Source organism: Mesoplodon mirus (genome assembly GCF_964341445.2).
Source record: "Mesoplodon mirus genome assembly, chromosome: 4".
Classification (NCBI taxonomy): Eukaryota; Metazoa; Chordata; class Mammalia; order Artiodactyla; family Ziphiidae; genus Mesoplodon; species Mesoplodon mirus.
Window position 1 is genome coordinate 64,782,890 of NC_138979.1, and position 21,165 is coordinate 64,804,054.

The 21,165-nt window shown below is 45.7% G+C and overlaps 1 protein-coding gene across 4 annotated transcripts; it reads right to left on the minus strand.

The window, feature by feature from the left end:
- Window positions 1–424: 424 nt before the first annotated feature.
- On the minus strand, window positions 425–19,733 carry SNUPN (snurportin 1). 4 transcript variants are annotated; one of them, XM_082617740.1, is made up of 9 exons: window positions 19,585–19,733; window positions 16,468–16,630; window positions 14,371–14,518; window positions 9,459–9,563; window positions 9,124–9,220; window positions 7,912–8,009; window positions 4,766–4,843; window positions 2,930–3,010; window positions 425–1,456 (listed from the first exon to the last, which is right to left on the minus strand). In XM_082617740.1, the coding sequence occupies exons 2-9, from the start codon at window positions 16,623–16,625 to the stop codon at window positions 1,133–1,135; spliced, it is 1,089 nt and encodes a 362-aa protein (XP_082473866.1). In that variant the 5' UTR covers window positions 16,626–16,630; window positions 19,585–19,733; the 3' UTR covers window positions 425–1,132. The 4 variants fall into 4 exon arrangements, with proteins under 4 accessions (XP_082473866.1, XP_082473867.1, XP_082473865.1 ...); XM_082617741.1 differs by lacking the exon at window positions 19,585–19,733 and adding an exon at window positions 19,003–19,096; XM_082617739.1 differs by lacking the exon at window positions 19,585–19,733 and adding an exon at window positions 18,868–18,956.
- Between the last annotated feature and the right edge of the window lie 1,432 nt (window positions 19,734–21,165).

The following is a 21,165-nucleotide window of genomic DNA, read 5'->3' on the forward strand; positions in this document are numbered from 1 at the left end:
TCTCACTGGATCGTGAGCTCAAGGGCAGCTCCTCAAGGGCAGGGATGAAGTATGGTCCCTCACCATAACCCACTCTACATAAGCACAAGGCTTATCTTCTGGAAGGTGCTCAAATGTTGGCAGAAGTAGTGAATGAACTCCATTTGAATTTTATCTCTGGCTGTGTCTAAACCAAAGAAGATCACACTTGTCTTCTCAGAAGAGGGAACATATTCAAATACCAAGAACTGCAGTTCCTGGTAAGACCTTTGAGAAAATGACGTTATCCACAGCAGCAACTGGAAACTCAGCAGAATGCTTAAGTGCTAAAAACAAGAGTGAAATGGGCCAAGACTTGAACAGTCATGGTTTAGGGGGCCTGAAGGGGTAGAGGTGGGTGAGGTTCCTGACTGTCTGAAGTTTAAGAATCACACACGCACAAAAATAAAATAAATAAAGTTTAAGAATCACAAACAACTTCTTTCGTAAGAATTACATACATTTGTAAGGTCGGATCTTAACAAACGGCATCGCGAAACAGAGGAAAGCTTCAAGTGAGCTTTATTAGGGGGCGCTCCCCGGCGAGGTTCACTGGTCCAAGAGAAAGCGGCCAGAGAAGTCACACCCGGGCGAGGGGTGGGCAAGATTTTATAGGGGAAGAAGGGAAAGGGGTGTGGTGAATCTGGGAGGGCGCAGGGTACTCCTTATTTGGTGGTCTCTTCAGGTGGCAATATACATCAGTCTTGGGACTGCTAGTCCCACCCCTCGAAAGGCGGGAAGGCTGGGCCGGGTGGAAGGTCCCCAGGTCAGTTCCTGGAACTGGGTGGTCCGGAAAGTTTCGGTCTGATGCAACCTGTGAATCTGACTGCGTTCCCCTGCCTTGGGCCAGTTGGCCTTACAATATTTACATTGTGGATCTGAAATACATTTTCACAGGAGTTGCTGCTCAAATCCAAAGACTACCCAATCTGGAAACCTCCCCCAACTGTTAGAGCCAGCACACTTCAGATAGGAGATAAGCTGTTTCCAGCTGGAGTGGCTTTGGAAAGTCTGCTGTAAAATGAAGTCATCTTGTTCTCGTCACTGTCCTCCTCCCCAGCCTTCCTTCTGGGACCAACCCCCATCCTGTGACTCCCAAAGGAGGCTGCCCTCTCTAGTTATCCATGAGGCTCTCTGGGTGCTTGGGGCTATGGGAAGGGTTCTTCAGCTTGGGGGTAGACAGGTGCTCCAACTCATAGTATCCACTCTCAGAGGGCTTGTGTGTGAGCATCTTCTTTATTACCTCCTCCTGGCTCCTCTTGTACTCAATAATCTGCTGGAGCTGGTACCCAGCATATTCTGGCTTGGCAGTCAGCGGGCCAGCTGGCACAGCTATGCCAAGAACATCTGACACCATGTAGGGGCGCAGCCAGCCCACCAGAGGAGTGCTTCCAGGGCTATAGTGTGTCTGCTTGTGGTAGAAGAGAAGCCCATCTACCTACAAGAAAGAAAACCAGGGATCAGAATGACTTCTGGGGCCACACGTTTGTAGGAGACCTATATGCACTGGGGTAGCTCTTGTGGTCCAGCTCTTTTTTTCTGGGTCATTGCCAGAAGAAAAAGAGTCTTTGTTTCTCACACATGAATTTCTCTAAATGAAGAAATGGCCTAGAAAACTAAATTTTAGAAAATAAAAACATAAAAAGTACTTTCCCATTTACAGGATGCTTTCCTACCTACTATTTCACCCTCTTACCCACCATGGAAGTGTCTGGGAGATGGGGCTGCTCAGACTCAGGGAGTTCTGGAGCCTCCCTCAAACACACAGTGAGTACGAAGCAGAAATTCAGCTTGAACCCAGGTCTTCTCTCCTCATATCCCATGCACTTTCTACCACCCGGAGGTCTCTGTAGTGGGGGATGTGCTCCACACAGGGAACAAAGCAGGGGGACTGGACAAGCCCCTCCAAGATGCTGGACTGCTGAGTGCAGGGGAAACAGCCTGTCAAGAAGCTCTGCTCCCCAGCCATCGCTGGCTGCCGAAACCGCCCCCTAAATTGTCTGTGAGCTATGTTCTGGGAAACTCAGTTTTTCTCAACGGGAAGACCTCCCACAGTCCCATATGTTCTTTTCTGTGATTCAGTGACTCATCTCTAAAAAGCATTTATTGTCACTGGGGCATAAGGGTTATAAACAAAGATGGTGTTCTTACCACCTTCTGAACTGACTCCCAGAAATGAAGGCAACTCAGCCTTTGCCATTTCATCATTTGGGAAGCTGTGATCCTTTTAGCAAAATTATATCCAGTTCAAGCAAATACTTGCAGGTGACCAGGCAGAATTTTAAAGGGTATCATGGGCAAAGGAAGTCTGCTTGTAGGGTAACTGCAGGTTCTGAGGATGACAAAAGACTGCCCAGGACTGAGGAGATTCTGGGGACATGAGACTTTCAGCACTAAAACCAGGGAAGTCCTGGGCAACCTTGGACAAGTTGGTCGCCCCACTGCCATGCCACTGCTCAGCAAGCACTGCCATCCCTGGGGACCATTTGCTCTTCAGAGGAAGGAAGGATTAGGAATTCACAGTCCTGCAGTCTGTCAGTCACAGAAGCCCCAGCTGTGGCAGTCAAACAAGGGGCCTCGTTCTCTGGCTTGTAGCAGAAAGAGGCACACAAGAAGGATCTAGGAATGGAAGCCTCACCCCTCTCTGGGCCTCAGTTTCTCCATCTGTAAAATGAGGGAGTTAGATGAGCTGTCCTTTCAAGGGCTCTTCCAGCTGTGGCATTCTGACTTATCTGGCAGGGTGGCACGGAGGCTATGAAGGGCCACGAGCACATCCTTTCCCAAGAGTCACCTTTTAGCCCTTTTCTGATGCTTTGACACAGCAAAGTCAGAGGCTCTCTTAAGACTGTATAACCAAGTTTCCTTGTGTCTTACAATCAGATTAGAGCGATAAAGACAATGGTTTTGTTACCTCAAAAGGGAAATCCATAGACAGCACCTTACACAGGCTCTCAGCAGTACAAGGGAAATTCTTTAGCCCCACAAATTTAAACTAAAACATAAATTAGAACAAAGAATTAGTACATGTTACAAACAATATTGGTTCCAGCAACTGAAGAGCTATATCAAAGAAGTTTTTTTTTTTTTTTGCAGTATGCGAGCCTCTCGCGGGTGTGGCCTCTCCCGTTGCGGAGCCTGTGCTCCGGACACGCAGGCTCAGTGGCCATGGCTCATGGGCCCAGCCGCTCCGTGGCATGTGGGATCCCCCTGGACCGGGGCACGGACCCGTGTCCCCCACATCGGCAGGTGGACTCTCAACCACTGCGCCACCAGGGAAGCCCAGAAGAAAAGTTTTCAGTCTCATCTTCCCCTACCCACTCCCCTCTACTTATCCTCTGAATTACTAGGTCAGGAGTTCTCAACCTTGCTTTATACAGGAGAACCATCTGGGAAACTCTTAAAAATTACTCATGCCCAAGCACCACCCCGAGATTCTGACTGAACTGCTCTGGGGTGGGATCCAGTCTTTTTTTTTTTAAGCTCTCCAGTTGATTCATGTAGTCAGGACTGAGAACCACTGCCCTGTGCTAGGTTTAGGGATTCTATGTTATTCTCCCAGCTCTATGACAGTTGCCCCTAATGAAGGACTTGTGAAGCCCGTTTCACACCAGCAAAAGTTTTTACACTGAAGCAGTATACCAAAGTGATTAGGACTATGACAACCTCTGAGTCAGATTGCCTAGGTTTGAATCCCAGCTCTGTCAATCATTTAATCTCCATATGCCTCCATTTTCCCATCTGTAAAAAGGGATAATAAAATATCTACTTCATAGGATTGTTATGCAGACACAATGAGATAGTACATGTAGCGTACAGAGAACAGCATCTCAGAGGAAGTAGCACCCATGTTCCCTCTCCTCAGTGCATGTTCTTCTAGGACCTTATTGATAACATCACTGGAAGTACTGGTCCCATTTACTGTCCTGTAACTGGTTATCCAGTTGCTTTTAAAAATGCTGTAAGCAACCCAAGCAAATGCCAGTCTACAGGGCTTAACTAATAAAATGCAATGAAAATAACTGTCCCATATTTAATCATTGAGCAAATAGCGAAGACATTTGGGCTATCATCCTGGACTGTGGGAGCTTGGGGAAGGCAGTCCCTTCTCTGAGCCTATATACTCATCTATAAAAAGAGGGGACTGACTAGATGAGGTCACTCTTAGCTCAGATACAAAGGCAGAGGTTCTCAAAGTGTGGTCCATGGACCAGCAGTATCAGTTTCACTGGAGAACTTGTTAGAAATGCAAATTCTCAGGCTTTACCCCAGACCTACTGAATCAGAAATTCTGGGGGTGAGGCCCAGGAGCCTACATTTTACCAAGCCTCCAGAGGCTGCTGATGCATGCTACAGTTGGATAATTCTAAATAGTGTTATTAATAAAAGCAGTTATTAGCATTTTATATCAACCACTGTTTACTGAGTGCTCACCGTAAGTATTATGCTAGAAAGACTTGTATATTTATATAATTTGGTTCTTAGAACAACCCTGTAAAGTAGGTATTATTAACCCTATTAAACAGATGAAGAAATTAAGGCCAAGTAAAGATATTAACTTAAGCTGGTAATTGTTAAAGCGAAAACTGGAATCTGGATAACTGTTAAGTCCATACTTTTCCCACTACGCCATGCTGCCTCAAAAAGAAAAAAAAAAAGATAATTTCATTCATAATGATTATATTTAGATAACAGACGAATCCAAACCAATCCCCATAAAGAACTCTGCAATCCTAACACCAGGCCTTACAGGATTGAGCTTGGTTTTCTCTCCCAGTCCTTCTTCTTCTGGTAACTTTGAATGCATCCAGTAGAATCGGAAATCAGTCTGCCAGAGAAGAGAAAGAGAAAGATTAAAAACTGCTCACCTCAAACTCTAATACGAACAAAAACACCCCATTCTAAAAAGCTACCTGATGGTCAAAAGGTACAAACTTCCAGTTATAAGATAAATAAGTACTAGGGGTGGAAAGTACAACACAATGACAATAGTTAACTCTGTTGTCTGGTCTATACATGACAGCTGTTGAGAGTAGATCCTAAGAATTCTCATGGCAAGGGAAAAAAAATATTTATTTTTTTCTTTTCTTTTATTTTTGGTATCTATATGAGATGATGGGTGTTAACTAAACTTACTCAAGTAACTATTGCAAAATATATGTAAGTCAAATCATTGTGCTATACACCTTAAACTTACACAGTGTTGCATGTCAGTTAAATTTCAATGAAACTGGGAAAAAAATAGCCACCTGATTTATGAAGACCTAAGCCCTTCTCTCACCCTCATTTCCCTTAAAACACTGCCGTAAGGTCAGGAAGATGTTCACAAAATCTTTAAATATTTTTTCCTTAAAATCCAATAGAATTATTAATAGTAGTAATGCCAACATTTATCACTGAAGGCCTACTATGTCTCAGGCTCCATGCTAAGGACCTTACATACATAATCGTATTAATCCTCAACCATCCTCTGAGAATTGTATTATTATTATCTCCATTTTACTGGTGAGGACTCTGAGGCTCAGAGAAATTACATCACTCACCCAGGTGCACACAGAAATACTATGGGACCAGGACTCACCAACTCCAAAGCACATTATGTTAACCTGTTTTATTTTACCTGAGGATTAGAAACTACTTTATAGCTGTAACTTCATATAAACTACTTTATTCCAAATTACTATTGATCTAAATTACTGATACATATGCTTCTGTTGTTATTTAGGGACTTTTCTTTCTTTAATTTCCAAAACCAAAAATAAAAAACCCACAATCTTTTCTTTATATTGTCAAAATATAGGTAGCTTTAGCTATCAAATTTGTAGGTTGTAAATGCATGTTATGAAACATCCTTCAACAGAATTAAAGGAAAATATGTTCCTGATTGAATTTTTATTTAAAAAATTTTTTTAATTAATTAATTAATTTTTGGCCACATTGGGTCTTCATTGCTGCGCAGTCTTTCTCTTTTTTTTTAAAGATAAATTTATTTATTTATTTATTTATGGTTGCGCTGGGTCTTCGTTGCTGCCCGTGGGTTTTTGCTAGTTACAGCGAGCGGGGGCTACTCTTTGCTGTGGTGCATGGGCTTCTCATTGCAGTGGCTTCTCTTGTTGCAGAGCACAGGCTCTAGGCGTGTGGGCTTCAGTAGTTTTGGCTCCCAGGCTCAGTAGTTGTGGCTCGTGGGCTCTAGAGCACAGGCTCAGTAGTTGTGGTGCACGGGCTTAGTTGCTCCGCGGCATGTGGGATCTTCCCGGACCAGGGCTTGAAGCTGTGTCCCCTGCACTGGCGGGCAGATTCTTAACACTGCGCCACCAGGGAAGTCCCTCGATTGGATTTTTGAGTTCTGAGTTTTAGGCTTGGCTCTGCATTTGGGCAAGACACTTAACATCTGTGGCTCTCAGCTTTCATATCTAAATGATGAGGAGTAATAACGATAGTACATACTTACTTTTTAGAGTTGTTGTAAGGGATTCAATGAGATCATGCTCACAAAGTGCTTAGCAATGCAGGTCTTGGCTATTTTTTGGTTGTTGTTTTTGTTTTTTTATCTTTTGGCCACGCCGTGCGGCATGTGTGAACTTAGTTCCCTGACTGGGGATTGAACCCATGCCCCCTGCATTGGAAGTGCAGAGTCTTAAATTGGACCGCCAGGGAAGTCCCTTGGCTATTATTTTTTGAATGAGATGCATGCTAGAATTCTGAAGTACCAGCACCCAGCATAATTTGGAAACCTAGCTTGGGGTAATGGCTACAGAAAGAAGCAGCCTGTGGTGATAACCTGTGATTCGGACACTTGGGCCTGCATGAGGATCGCCTGGAGGTTTATTAAAACAAAAGTCCCATCCCCAGAGTTTCTGATTCAGTAGGTCTAAGAATATGCATTACTAACAACTTTCTGAGGCCACACATTCAACATTCTGAGAACCACTATGATAAACTAATTGACAGGGAGTATAAAAAACCCACCACTTTAAAACTGGGACAACGATGGGGAGCATAGGAGCAGAGATGGATCCTGTGGGGTGACCTAGCCTCTCTCTGATGACTGCGTCTGTCACTCGAAAGAATCACCAATCTGAGAAAAATGTTGTGGGAAGGTGAAACCTAAGGGGAGAATATTGGGTGGTGGGGCCTCTCCTCATTTGGAAAGTCTCCTTCCAGAGCCAGCCCCTCAGAGATTCGAGGCCTTACGGTCATACCAAGGAGGCCCTGACATTTTCAGGGTCAAGATGTGGCTGGTGAAGGAGTGGAGGTGACAGAAGTCTATTTGATGGTGCTTAACATTCCACCTTGTCTTCCTTGTGCCCCCTGCACAAGGCAGCATCCCCTTCACCTGCAAACTTCCCTGCCAGCAAGCCTCCCACACTCTGGAGAGAGGGGAGGGGGCGGTTACAGCTTCTACAAAGTCCCAGCCTACCCTACACTCTGTTTCTCCTTCCTCCCCTCAAGAATTGCTATGCGGGCTTCCCTGGTGGCGCAGTGGTTGGGAGTCCGCCTGCCGATGCAGAGAACGCGGGTTCATGCCCCGGTCCGGGAGGATCCCACATGCCGCGGAGCGGCTGGGCCCGTGAGCCATGGCCGCTGAGCCTGCGCGTCCGGAGCCTGTGCTCCTCAACGGGAGAGGCCACGACAGTGAGAGGCCCGCGTATCACAAAAAAAAAAAAAAAAAAAAAAAAGAATTGCTATGCTTCCCTTAGTTCCTCCTACCTCTTTTTATAAATGAAGCTAATTTAAACACACCCAAAGATGCAAGGAACATTAGACAATGTTCTTGATATACCACATCCTGTACACACCAAGAAGTTGGTCACGTACTAAACACACATGCTGAGCCACTTTCCTGGGTGGAGAGGAGAAAATAGGAGAAGACATCAGGGGAGTATCAGTCCTTACCTGGCAGTCATAAAAAGGGTGTCCCCGCCAGCACATCACGTCCAGAACGTAGTAGGTCTGGTTCACCTCACTGTAAATGCAGTCTAGAATGGTGTAGTCTGGAGACACAAAGTAGAAAGTTAGTACAGGGTACCCCTTCCCATCAGGGTTCCCTCCACCACAATCTGGGGAGCCCCATCTTAGGGGCTTGGGAACTGAATCCAACAATCCTCAGTGCTCACAGCAAGCACCAGCACTACAGGACAAAGTTCTTCACAGCCTTTTCTGGCTACCTGGCACAGTCTAGGGGTGACCTGAGGTATGACAGCACAAGAAGGATCAAGGCAATGCCAAGGGTGAACTCTGAACCTTAAGAAAAACTGGGACATTTACTCACCTTAGAGAAGCTCAAGTTTGAAGGGAAGTAATCTTCCATTTTAGTTTACAATTACTTTTTGAGTTCCTAACACAGGCACTGTGTTCTGTGGGGAATATTAACTATAAGTAATCCCTGCCTTTAAGGAAGTTACAATCCAGTTAAGGAGATAAGATGATTACAGAGGAAAGAACCAAGACCTGAATTATACAGCACAAACTAAGAAAAACGAGAGTTCCAGGAAATGCTTCATGGAAGAGATGGGATATGAACGATCTTTTGGGATCAGAGGACTATAAAATAACAGGGTAGAGGGGAGGTGGAAGCGCATATCAGGCTCGAGTAAAAAAAGCCAATAGAGGGCTTAGAACAGAGGACAGGAATAACCACCAGCAGAGCCTGGGCAGGCAGAGGTGAAAGAACAGTTGTGCCAGCTCTGCCAACTCCTCACTGAATGACCCCGGGCAAACCTTCGTGACCTCAGTCTCCTTGGCTGGGCCCAGGTGGGAGGAATAAGCTAAGATTAGGACACTGAGAAAGGAGAAAAGGGAATTCGGCAGGAAGCCCCAGCAATAGCTTACTGTACATTACACTTGGCCTTCTGGGGGTCCTTTCCCCAGAAAACTGCACCTGTCATCTTGTGATGGAAGTCCATGGGAAAGGTGCATTGACTTTAATTTAGGGGGTTATTGCCCAGCAGTCCTCACAAGTTGCAACTATTCTGCTACTGAGGAGCCCTGACCTTGAGGGAGAGCCCAGTGGGCAGGATATTTATTACCTGTGTGCAGTTTCAAAGGTAAGCAACTAACCAAGCACTGATTATAAAAGTTAATAAACAGACAATTGTATGTAGGTACCTTTTGTTGTTGCTGAGTTTCGCTTGTTGCCTCCTGGCAGAAGGGAAGAAAACCTGTTGACGCAGTAGCCACTCTTGGTGTAGGCACTGGTAGAACCCTGCGTGGACAATTACCATTCTTGTCAGGCATCAAGGTCTCCTCACCCTCTTGCTTCCACATTCTGCAGGGGTGCCATCAGCCCAAAGATGGCCCTCATCAAAACCCTCCTGCAGGAAAGCGTTTCAATCCCATGGCAGGGACAGCTGCTGTGGCAGATAAGGAACACAGAGTGTGCAGAGAACCCCTCCCGCTACAGGCCAGGCATGCTGGCGCCGGGGGCAGGAGCAGCTACTCACCCTGGAGGCCACAATAAGGGCTCTTTTTCCAACAGGGCACACGACCACAATCCATTCCTGACCCAAATCTGAAGGGACGTCAATTAACCACTCTGAGAGCATTAACTGGGAACACAAAAAATGGTGTTAAAAGTCAACAGGGCTGTGCTGCTCCCATGTTTACAATGACAAAGAATTCACGTCCTGTATATATAATAAAAATACATGTAAAAGCATGAGAACAGAAAAGGGTGACAGTGGGACCTCGACCCCACTAGCTCCTAGTAGTCAGCTCGTCTCCTGCTCACTGTGAACTTCAGCTTCTCACCTTCATTATCTGCATCCATACTCATTCTTACTACTTCACCTCCTGTATGGGGGGATAGGACCCTCTATCTTTCCTTACTTTGTCCACCCACCTACCATTATCACAACCACTATGTTCCAGGGGCTATACCTCAGAGATGAATCAAGTCCCTGACCTTGAGATGCTCTAAACTAGATCATTTCCCAAACTAGTGACCCAAATACTATACTAAAGGATGTTAGGAAATCTATCTTAAATTAAAAAAAAAAAAGGGCTGTGGTGAAATGAATTTGAAAAAATTTACTCTTCCATTCATCACTAGTCCCTCCCATCTATACAAGACTTTGGCCTATCAATTAATACTTCCCACTGAATCTCTCATCTCTCCCATCTCTCCTTCCCCTTAGGCCACAAAATACTCAACCCCTAATCCTCAAAACCAAGGCAAAAATGAAAACCTTTTATCACTCTACATTTCTATTAAGATATTCCACGTTCTCTCTTTTTTTAACTACTTTGTATTTCTTGCTGCTGCCTTCCCACCCACTCTGACACCCACAGTCCAGATTTGCTACCTCACAGCCCCACTTGACCTCCTTGCAGCCAAGTACCTCTATTCCCTCACCTCCCCCTCCTTCCTCTACTCCTGGTGTAATGCTGCCAGTCACATCCTCCTCCTTGACACATGCTTCCTTGGTCCCATGACAGTACTTTTCTGTTTTTCATCCAAACATTCCTCCACATACTCCCCCAAAACATGTAGATAACCTTTAGGGGGCTGTTTTAGGTCCCCCTTTTCTTTTCTCTTAGATGCTGTCCCCCCGTGGGGGTGGAACTCATCTACTTCACTTGTCATTTCTAAGATGATGCCTCGTAATTCTCTCTGTTTTTTTTTTTTTTTGGTTGCGTTGGGTCCTTGTTGCTTTGTGCGGGCTTTCTCTAGTTGTGGCGAGTGGGGGCTGCTCTTCATTGCGGTGCACGGGCTTCTCATTGCAGTGGCTTCTCTTGTTGCGGAGCACAGGCTCTAGGCGCACGGGCTTCAGTAGTTGTGGCACACGGGCTCAGTAGTTGTGGCTCGCGGGCTCTAGAACGCAAGCTCAGTAGTTGTGGCGCATGGGCTTAGTTGCTCCACGGCATGTGGGATCTTCCTTGACCAGGGCTCGAACCCGTGTCCCCTGCATTGGCAGGCAGGTTCTTAGCCACTGCGCCACCAGGGAAGTCCCCTAATTCTCTTCTTTTTCATCTCCAGACTTCTTTCCTTTCCTCCAAACCTATATTTCCAGCTGTCCATTTGCTATCTATTTCTCTGTACCTTAAACTTAGCATAGCCGAAACAGAATTCACTGGCTTCTGTTGCCCAAGTACTTCCCATTCCTGAAACACCCACCCTTCCCCTTCCGCATTCTGTGCCCTGTTAATATCATCACCTTCCTCTCTGTTATTCAATCTTAAATCCAAGGCATGATCAACACTCCCTTAAAGGATAATAGTAATACAACACCAAAAGCACAAATGACGAAACAAAAGATGGATAAATTAGACTACAGCAAAACGCAAGACTTCGGTGCTGCCAAAAACATCATCGAGAAAGTGAAACGACAACCCACAGAATGAGAAATATCTCATAAGGAACGTGTATCTAGAATATATAAAGAACTCTTATAACTCAATAATAAAAGACAAAGAGCCCAATGTTTAAACGGGCAAAGGATTTGAATAGACATTTCTCCAAAGATATACGAATGGTTAATAAACACATGAAAAGAAGCTCAATATCATTAGTTACTAGGGAAACGCAAATCAAAACCATGAAACACCACTTCACACCCACTAGGATGGTTATATTCAAAAGGACGGACAATAGCGAGTATTGGCAAAGATGTGGAGAAATGAACCCTCAAACATTGCTGGCGGGAGTGTAAAACGGTGTAGTCACTCTGAAAAATAGTCTGATAGTTCCAGAGTTATCATATGGCCTGGTACTCCACTCCCAGGTATACCCAAGAGAAATGAAAACATATGTCCATGCAAAAACATGTAAATAAATGTTCATGGCAGCAATATTCATAATAGCCCCAAAGTGGAAACTACTCAAAAGGCCATCAACTGATGAATGGATAAACAAAATGTGGTGTATCTATACAACAGAATATTATTTGAGAAGAAATGAAAAGGAATGAAGTTCTAACACATGCTACAACATAAATGAATCTTGAAAACCTTCTGCTAAGTGAAAGAAGCCAGAAGCAAAAGGATGTATCTCATATGATTCCATTTATACGAAGTGTCCAAAATAGGCAAATCCATAGAGACAGAAAGTCGATCAGTGATTACTAGGGCCTGGAGGGAACAGGAAATGGGGAGTGACTGCTAATGGGTGTGAAAATATTCTAGAATTAGATAGTGGTGATGGTTGCACAGCTCTGTGAATTACTAAAAAAATACTGAATTGTACACTGTAAATGGGTGAATTGTATGTTATGTGAATTATATCTCAATATGGCTGTTTAAAAAAATAACAGTAGCAGCTAATACTGTGGGGCATTCATTATGGGCTCTGGGCTAGGTATTTAAGGTATACTATTTCATTTAATCCTTCTAACAATCCTATGAGATAGGTACTATTACGATGTCCCGTTTTACGGATAAGAAACTAGAGACTTAGACTGGTTAAGTAACTTGCCCATGGTCAACACAGAGCCTGACTTTGAGGTCAGTCTATGCGACCTGAGCTTAAACCCTTATCCACTTCTCATACTGCCTCTCCTAGCCATAAATTCTGTTCATTCCACCTGGCAACATCTCTCATACTCATGACCTCCTTTCCTTCCCACTTCTACTGCCCTTAGCACTCATCAGATCTTTTAGCAAACCTAAGCCCCCTACCACAGTCTCTCTCTTCCAGGCCTTTCTACACTGATGTGGTAGTCATCACATGAAGTCCCACCTCTGCCCCTGGCTCAAAAAGTCTCAGTGGTTCCTCACAATCTAGACCCAGAGTCTAAAACCTTGTACGTATTTCCGCTATACTCCTCCCCCTACCCTATGCTGCTCCATCCTCACGCACCCTCTGCACACCCCTCCTGAACACATCATATATTCTTCTCAAACCTCTGGGCTCTTGCTCAGCCTGATCCTGCTGCCTGGAATGCCCTGAAATGCTCTGTACCTCCGCCTGTCCTACCCATGTTTCCAAACTGCCTCCTCTTTGATTAACCTTTTCCTGATTTCACAACCCTGCTTCCTTCTCTGTTGGAAGTTAATTTCACTTTCTTATTGCAAAAACCATAATCTACACTTATTAGAGGAGTGCATGGGCTATTTCTGGCCCATGTCTATCTTCCCCTGAAAATAGCCTAGCTTAACATAGAACAGGGCCTTCAACAATGCTTGCTCGGGGGGCGGGGACTTTTCTGGTGATCCAGTGGCTAAGACTCCGCACTCCCAATGCAGGGGGTCCAGGGTTCGATCCCTGGTCAGGGAACTAAAGATCCCACACGCAGCAACAAAGATCCTGTGTACCGCAACTGAGACCCGGCGCAAAGAGATAGTTAGATAAATAAATAAATAATTTTTAAAAAACCAACATTCTGTTTTAAACAAAAACAAAACAAAACAATGCTTGCTCAGGACTTCCCTAGTGGTGCAGTAGTTAAGACTCTGTGCTTCCACTGCAGAGGGCATTGGTTCGATCCCTGGTCAGGGAACTAAGATACCGCATGCTGCACAGCATGGCCAAAAAATTAAAAAAAAAAACAACGTTTGCTCAACAGAACTAAATTGTACTTTGTCATAGAAGATGTCTGTGTTATATTTGAGGCAGAGAAAGAGGATGGGAGTGTGTGCACCCAGGAACCATATTCTTAAGGTGGGAGAGGATTCTGAAGTGACAAGACACTTGGGTTATAGAGAGAAGTATACAATAGCAGGGTAGACCCCTAGCCCCACTCAGATACATGCCCTGCCTTCTGGAGAATAACTGGATTGCCTAGAGCACTGGAGAGTCTCCATGCCTGCTTCACCTATGGCGCCACAAGCCACACTGGTTTCCTCTCTGGAATCAACAGGGCACTTAGTCAAGTTTGTTATAGTGATCTGTTGTTTCATGGCCTCAACCTCACCTAGGCCAACTGGCTGGCCTGGGGTGGCTGGGCAGGCTCCCGGTATTCAAGGACCTCCAAGCTCCTACCACCTGAGTGTGAAGACCCAAGGCTGGCACGTTAGTCCACCACTTGGGAAAGACTACCAGCTTGGGAGGTGGGGTGGGGGACAGTGCTGGGCTGGGCAGGCCTGATCCAAAACAGCTGTATAATGACTAGTAAAGAATGGCGTCCACTAGCAAAGCAGTAGCTCAGGGGCTTTTTGCAGCAGGCCGGAAGCCTTTGCTAACAGCATGGGGTAATGATTGCCAAACCCACTACCCAGACTCTACCAGTGACCCCTGTCAGCACACAAAACTGTAAGTCATCTCTTTTCATCTCATAACTTTTATGTACATCAGCACTTTCGTTGCAGATCCTATTCCTTCTTCCTGCCTCATCCTCCTCTTTAGGGCAAGTAAAGAGCTTTGACTGCACAGTAAAGGGAGCAGGACCAGCTGCGCCTAATCTTCTCTGGAGCACTCACTTGATTAGCATAGCGTTTTGGTAACTTCTTGCCAGTGTCAACGTCCATTTCCTCATCATCTTTCTTTTCTTCTTCTTCCTCACTCTCCATCCCTGTCCAGTCATCTTCAGCCAGTCTTCTGGCATGGTTCACATAATCCAGCCGCTTTCTGAGGAAAGAAAAGGCATAAGGACAGGTCTTTACGTCTTATAGGAAGACACCCTGCAATGTGACAGATGTAATTCAAAGTCTCCAAATTCAAGAGCAACTTGGGAATTGTGGTGGGGTAAGAGATGACAAAATTTCCTTTGTAAGCCTTAACTAGTGACCACCTCCTCACAGATCCTAAATAGGAAACCCCCTCTGAACACACTCGGCTTTCCTCAGTTTCCTAAGAATAGGCAAGGTACAGTATTTAAAGGAATTCTCAGGGTTCACTAGTGGCTGATCCTACTCCCAAGCACCCCACCCTAGACTCCCATCTCCACCCCAGGTGAGAGCTGACACTTCCCTGCCTGGCAGATATACCGTCTAAAGGCTCCCAGGGATTGCAGAGAGGAAACACCGAGATGCAGTGAGAAGTTTGAGAAAGGACAGCTTCTGGGACTTTCTGAGGAACAGCCAGACCTTTCTGCAGTTCCTAACTTTCAAAAAAGGCCACTTAGAAAAAACTAAGGAAATCTGAGTAAAGAAGTATGCATTTTAGTTAATAATATTGTATCAATATTTGTTCATTAGTTGTAACAAGTGTACTATAATATAAGATGTTGGGAATTCCCTAGTGGTCCAGTGGTTAGGACTCGGCACTTTCACTGCCGTGGGCCCAGGTTCAATCCCTGGTTGGGGAACTAAGATCCTGCAAGCTGCTCAGTGTGGCAAAAAAAAAAAAAAAAAAAAAGAGAGAGAGAGGAACTTGACATTTGAGAGGGAGATTTTTCACCACATACTCTTTTTTAAAAACATACATACATACATACGTTTGTTTGTTTGTTTGTTTTTGTTTGTTTATGGCTGCATTGGGTCTTCGTTGCTGCATGCGGGCTTTCTCTGGTTGTGGCAAGCGGGGGCTACTCTTCGTTGTGGTGCGTGGGCTTCTCATCGTGGTGGCTTTTCTTGTTGCGGAACACAGGCTCTAGGCACAAGGGCTTCAGTAGCTGTGGCGCACAGGCTTAGCTGCTCCGCGGCATGTGGGATCTTCCCGGATCAGGGCTCAAACCCATGTCCCCTGCATTGGCAGGCGTATTCTTAACCACTGCACCACCAGGGAAGTCCCTTCTCCATATACTCTTTTATGTATTGTGAATTTTGAACCATATGAACATATTACCTATTCCAAATTAATCACAATTTTTAAAAACTGGGGGTTGGGGGAATGGGTGACCTGAGAATGTAATCTGCAAGCAACCCAGAGGCCACAGGGAACCATCTCTGCTAAACACATCTAGTGATGAAGCAGTGGGCAAAATGCAGCTGTCGATACTTCCTCCTAATCCTTAATTCCTTAACCAGAAGAGGCCTGTGTTGCACTGAGAATAAAAGGATAGGCCCTGCCTTCAGAGCAGCCCATCCTCAAACACTCCTATCCTGCAATCAATCTCTCTTTCCCTGTTTGCTCATCTTGGTATTGAGACCGAAGTGTATGGAAGACATTTCCTCAGATTCCCTGTGGAATTATTTGTCTTGAATTCCCAAGGGCTCCACAGAAACATCTGGGCTGAAGGAAGACAGGAAGCCCACACCAAAGCCAGGAGTCAGACTGCAGGAGAAGCCACACAGGGAATGTGGGAGGAGTGGAAGTATGGGAGTGGCTTTCCCAAGTCCCTAAACTACAAAGCTCAGTACTGCTGCCAGGAAAAAAGAAAAGAAAATTTTAACCAGAGAGTTGAGCTTTTGCTTTCAAACTTCAGTCTCTCCCTCCTCCCTCATTTTTCCGAAGCTCTGGGTGTAAAGGATGTCTACCTCTGCCAGGATTTACCCCTTCCAACCTTGTGGGCAAGAAGAACAACCTACAAAGGGTCCACTTTGAAAGTGGCTCTGTAGAGACAAGCCTGGAGCCTCCTAAATGGTTCACAGCTCCCAGCCTACAGAGAGAAGCCAAGGAGTTAAAGTGTTCCTTACGATTTCTGCAGTTCCAGTAACCGGCGGCGCCGCTCACTCTGCTCCAAGGAACTGTACTTGGACTTGTACTGGGACAGGCGGGGGTGTGGGGCAGCTGTGCTGTTCAGATCTTGAGACACAGAAAAGCTACTAGCCAGGGCCTGACTCAGCTCTTCCATCTTCCCTACAAAGGAAAACATCAGAAAATTGTTCAATCGTTTCGTATCACCCTTCGGGTACAGGCAGTTATGGTGTAACATGATGGCTACATTCCTAAAAAACCTCACTTAATCCAAAATCACAATTATTTCTATGGGAAAAAAAAGAAGTTAAAGGGTAAGTGAGTTACATATGAGCAGTAATGTTTTTCTCAAATATTTTAATAATGAGCATTTTGATAGCTCTGAGTGTATAAACTTCAACATCAATCAAATTCACCTTGTGATTAAATTTAACTTTTGCTCTTTGTCATCATTCACCAGGGACCCTGTCATTAATTCCTTCTTACGATCATTGACATGCAGTGATGTGATCAAGTATCTAATTTTTTCCTGAATAGTTCTAAAAAGCTGTTTGTTACTCAATAACTAATGTAATTTTCTTTTTTAACATTTTTTTTTTTAATGTAGGGCTTCCCTGGTGGCACAGTGGTTAAGAATCCATCTGCCAATGCAGGGGACACGGGTTTGAGCCCTGGTCCGGGAAGATCCCATGTGCCACGGAGCAACTAAGCCCGTGCACCACAACTACTGAGCCTGCGCTCTAGAGCCCACGAGCCACAACTACTGAAGCCCGTGCGCCTGGAGCCTGTGCTCCGCAACAAGAGAAGCCACTGCAATGAGGAGCCCATGCACCACAAGGAAAAGTAGCCCCCCCTCACCCCAACTAGAGAAAGCCCGCACACAGCAACGAAGACCCAAGGCAGCCAAAAATAAACAAATAAATAAATTTAAATAAATAAATAAATATGTAATTTTCTGATGCAAGTTTTATCTGATTGGCTGTTTAGTTCTCCAATAAATGCCAACTCATATCAAGAAAATTTAGTTCCAGGAGAAGTACTGGTTCTGGAGCCCAGGGAGGAAGACAAGAGGAGCCAAAAACCCAAACCTGGCAGTTACTTTCTTGTTTTGTAGTTTGTTTTGTTTATTTGCTTGTTTGGGGTGGGCAGAAGGAAGGTTTCAGGGCTACCTATGCAGGACTCATTTCGAAAAGAGCTAAAATATGGAAGGCTGCCTCCCAGTTAACACCAGCTGCTCTAGAAGATGTGAAGGACAGACATGTAGTACATTTGGGAGACGGAGAGTAAATCATATTGGAGACAGACTACCAAGGGCCACCCTAAAGAATGGGAGTGGAGAGAAAGATGTGAATTCACACTTCACTCACCCTTCCATGAATGAAGGTATGAGGTAGCACAGGAGCTTACCCAAAGATTAAATGTGCACCTCAAGGAATTCCCTGGCAGTCCACTGATTAGGACTCTGTACTTTCACTGCCAAGGGCCCAGGTTCAATCCCTGGTGGGGGAACTAAGATCCCACAAACCGCCTCGGCCGGAAGAAAAAAAAAAAAAAAAAAAAAAGTGTGCCTCAGACTGCAAGAAAAGAGGAACATTTGGGAGAAATTTTACTCACACACCTGGGCTGGCCCAACCCTTCAAGTTCTAGTATAAAACAGAGGGCACCACCAGTGCTTAAACTCCACCCCAGTCCCGGTCCCAATGTTCTGAGCCTCAAAACCAACAGGTTCATTGCAGAGCCTCCGCAGTTAAAAATACAACTCTATGGGCCTCCACTTGGTAAAGAGTTATTTTCCATTGCACATTTGAATTCAGATTTTCTTTCTTAATTTACAGCATTAGATTTTTTTTTTTTTTTTAATGCCCGCACCATGCGGCTTTCGGGATATTAGTTCCCAGACCAGGGATCAAGCCCCCAAGTGAAAGCGCCGAGTCCTAACCACTGGACCCCCAGGGAATTCCCTAGATTTCTTTCTTCTAACTTGAAAGGAACTTTTTTGTGTGTATGATTAAAAACGCATGACATAAAATTTACCACTTAACCATTTTTAAATGTACAGTCCAGTTGTTAATTACATTCACATTGTTGTGCAAGCAATTTCCAGAACTCTATTATTCTTGCAAAATGGAACCTTTATACCCATTAAACACGAGAAAAACAGAAACAAAAACAAAAAACCCACCTTTTTAAAACTTAAGATTAACATATTATGTGTGGATTTGAGGCGTGTCTTAACATGTATGTTATGCAACCGGGGTGGCCACTCATAGTTGAGGCTGGGTGATGAGTACTTAGGATCCTAAATGGTATGCTATTTTCTGTATTTTTCTATACTTCTGTGTAAGTCTGAACACTTCCATAATAAAATTTTTTAAAAATTCATTATGTCTTCGGCTTACCAAAGTAATGACCCAATCTAAAATACATTTATTAGGCCTCATCGTGCTTTATCTCGGTGTGGGCTCATGCTCTGCCAAGAAGCATAAAATCCTTCTTAAAATTGATGCCTTGGATACTGGGGCGGCTGACTGTACCTCCCTTTATGGCTGTCCTTGGCTGGCTCCTGCTCTTTCAACCCATTCTTCGGAGGATGATGACTCCAAGGGTTCTGACCTGGCGGTCTCAAACTCCACCAGTATCCAATTTCCGACCCACCCAGGCCCCTCCCCCGAGCTCCAGACCCCAATTGTTCCCCGCTACTGCCTCTTCCTCCTCTCCCTCCTCCTCCCACTCCGGGTGCGCCCCGCCTCGAATCCTCCAGCCAGGATCTAGGCCTCCTCGGCGTCTCCGACCGGGCTTCAGTTCGGCCGGGGGAACTGAACTCCACTCGGCCGCCCTCTCCGCCACAGGCGCGCACAGCTTTTCTCTATGGATGGGGTCATCCAGGCCTTGCATGATTCGCCCCTCCCCCACAAAGAAAATCCCTGAGGGTCCTGGCCCGACAGCCTGGAACTGAAGAGTGGAAGCGCGCCCAAAGAGAGGCCCCGGCCTCGCTGTGCCCCTCTAGGTCATGTCTCGGGAAACCGGGAGTGTGCAGCCGGCCACAAAGAGTTACAGCCGGGCGCCCAGCGGCAGTTCGGGAGCCGGCTGGGCCCAGAATAGAACTGAGGACTCACCAGGCCGAGGTGACAATTCCACGCGCAGCCGCCAACGCCGCCGCCGGGGGCCGACCAGTCAGCTGCCTTTAGAGAGCCGGCCCCACCCACTTGGCCGCAGCAGTGCTGACGGGCTCACCCACCTAGCGCGGGGAGTTTCCGGCTCCTCCGGAAGTGGGGAACGCCGGGAGTTCTTCCGCGGATTTGTCACGGGCCTGTGGTTACTTCCGCCCTCAACTACCGGGGTTTTTCCAGTCAGCCCGGGCGGGGGTCCTCATTCTGCTTTTGTGTTGCTACCCTCCTTCAAGGTGACTTGGCTGGGCCGAAGCCTCACTCCTGGGCAGAAGCTTCTCCGGGTTACTTTCGCCAATAGCTGGAACCCCGGTCTCGTGGCCGGGCGTTCAAGGCCGTCCAGGCCCTGGATCCTGCCGCCTCCCCCAGATACGCACAGTCCTTAGGAGTGCACCAACAGTCGGCTCCCTCTCCCGTGCCCATGCTTTATACGGGAAAGCGTTGCCTGAATGACTCCCTCCCCCGCCTCCCCACACACACCCCTAAGTCTCAAGACAATTAGTTGTCCCCTACCCATTCGCCCCTTAGAACACTGGAAAGAAACCTTGATTACAGCCATTTGCTCGCTTTAGGAGTTTCTCTTTCCTTCTCGGCTGTGGGCTTGGCAATGATAGGGACCTGGTTTGATTCCTGCATCCGGCACAAGGCACGGCTCTGGTGAAGGAATGACTGAATTGGTGCAAAGGGTGGAGGGAAGCAGCTGAGATTTAGGAACTTAATAAAACTGGAGAGCAGCCTTTGTGGGCTAAGATTGAAGAGATGCAAAATAAAAATGTGAATAGCCATTTATTGAATACTTACATGGAGGCAGACCCCATGCTTTGCATGAATTATCTTATTTAATCTTAAAATAACACAAGGAAGTAGAGACTAAATCTCAGAGAGGTTAAGCAACTTGGCCAAAGTTACACGGCTTTTGAGCCAAATATTTAAGTTTGCTGCATGTTTGACTTACAGAGAAGTTGGATATAACTATACCACACTACAGAAACAACGTACACAAAGTTGGCACATTTTAAGTCCAATGTGTGGACTTGTTGCATATTTTATGTACATGACTCCGTCCATTTGGAGGTCAGATTGACAGGGAGGGTAGAGGGTGCTTGGGGCTCCGGAAGACCAATTTTTCTTTTCTTTTTTTTTACTTCAGAATTTACATAGGTGAGCTCTAACTTTCAATGGTCAGGCTGTGCACTAGGTTATTTGGTGCATCGACAAATAAAAGCTGATTTATGAGACTGACAAAGAAGACCAGGGCCTGACTTCACTAGGAAACTTTGCCACCAGGATATTAAGTATTTTGTGTCTCAGAACCACCATTCTCTACCCACGACCACAGAAGTCACAGAAAAGAACAAAGGCCCTAAGTTGGAGGAAAGTAGACTGAGATGGACAAATTCATGCACTGAGGTCCAGGAGAAAGGCTCCAGTCCCTCATTCACACCAGCTGAATAACTTCCCATATCACTAAAAAACCAACTAAATGGCACTCAGCCCAGGGGCTCATTTGGGGCCAGTTAGTGTTCCATA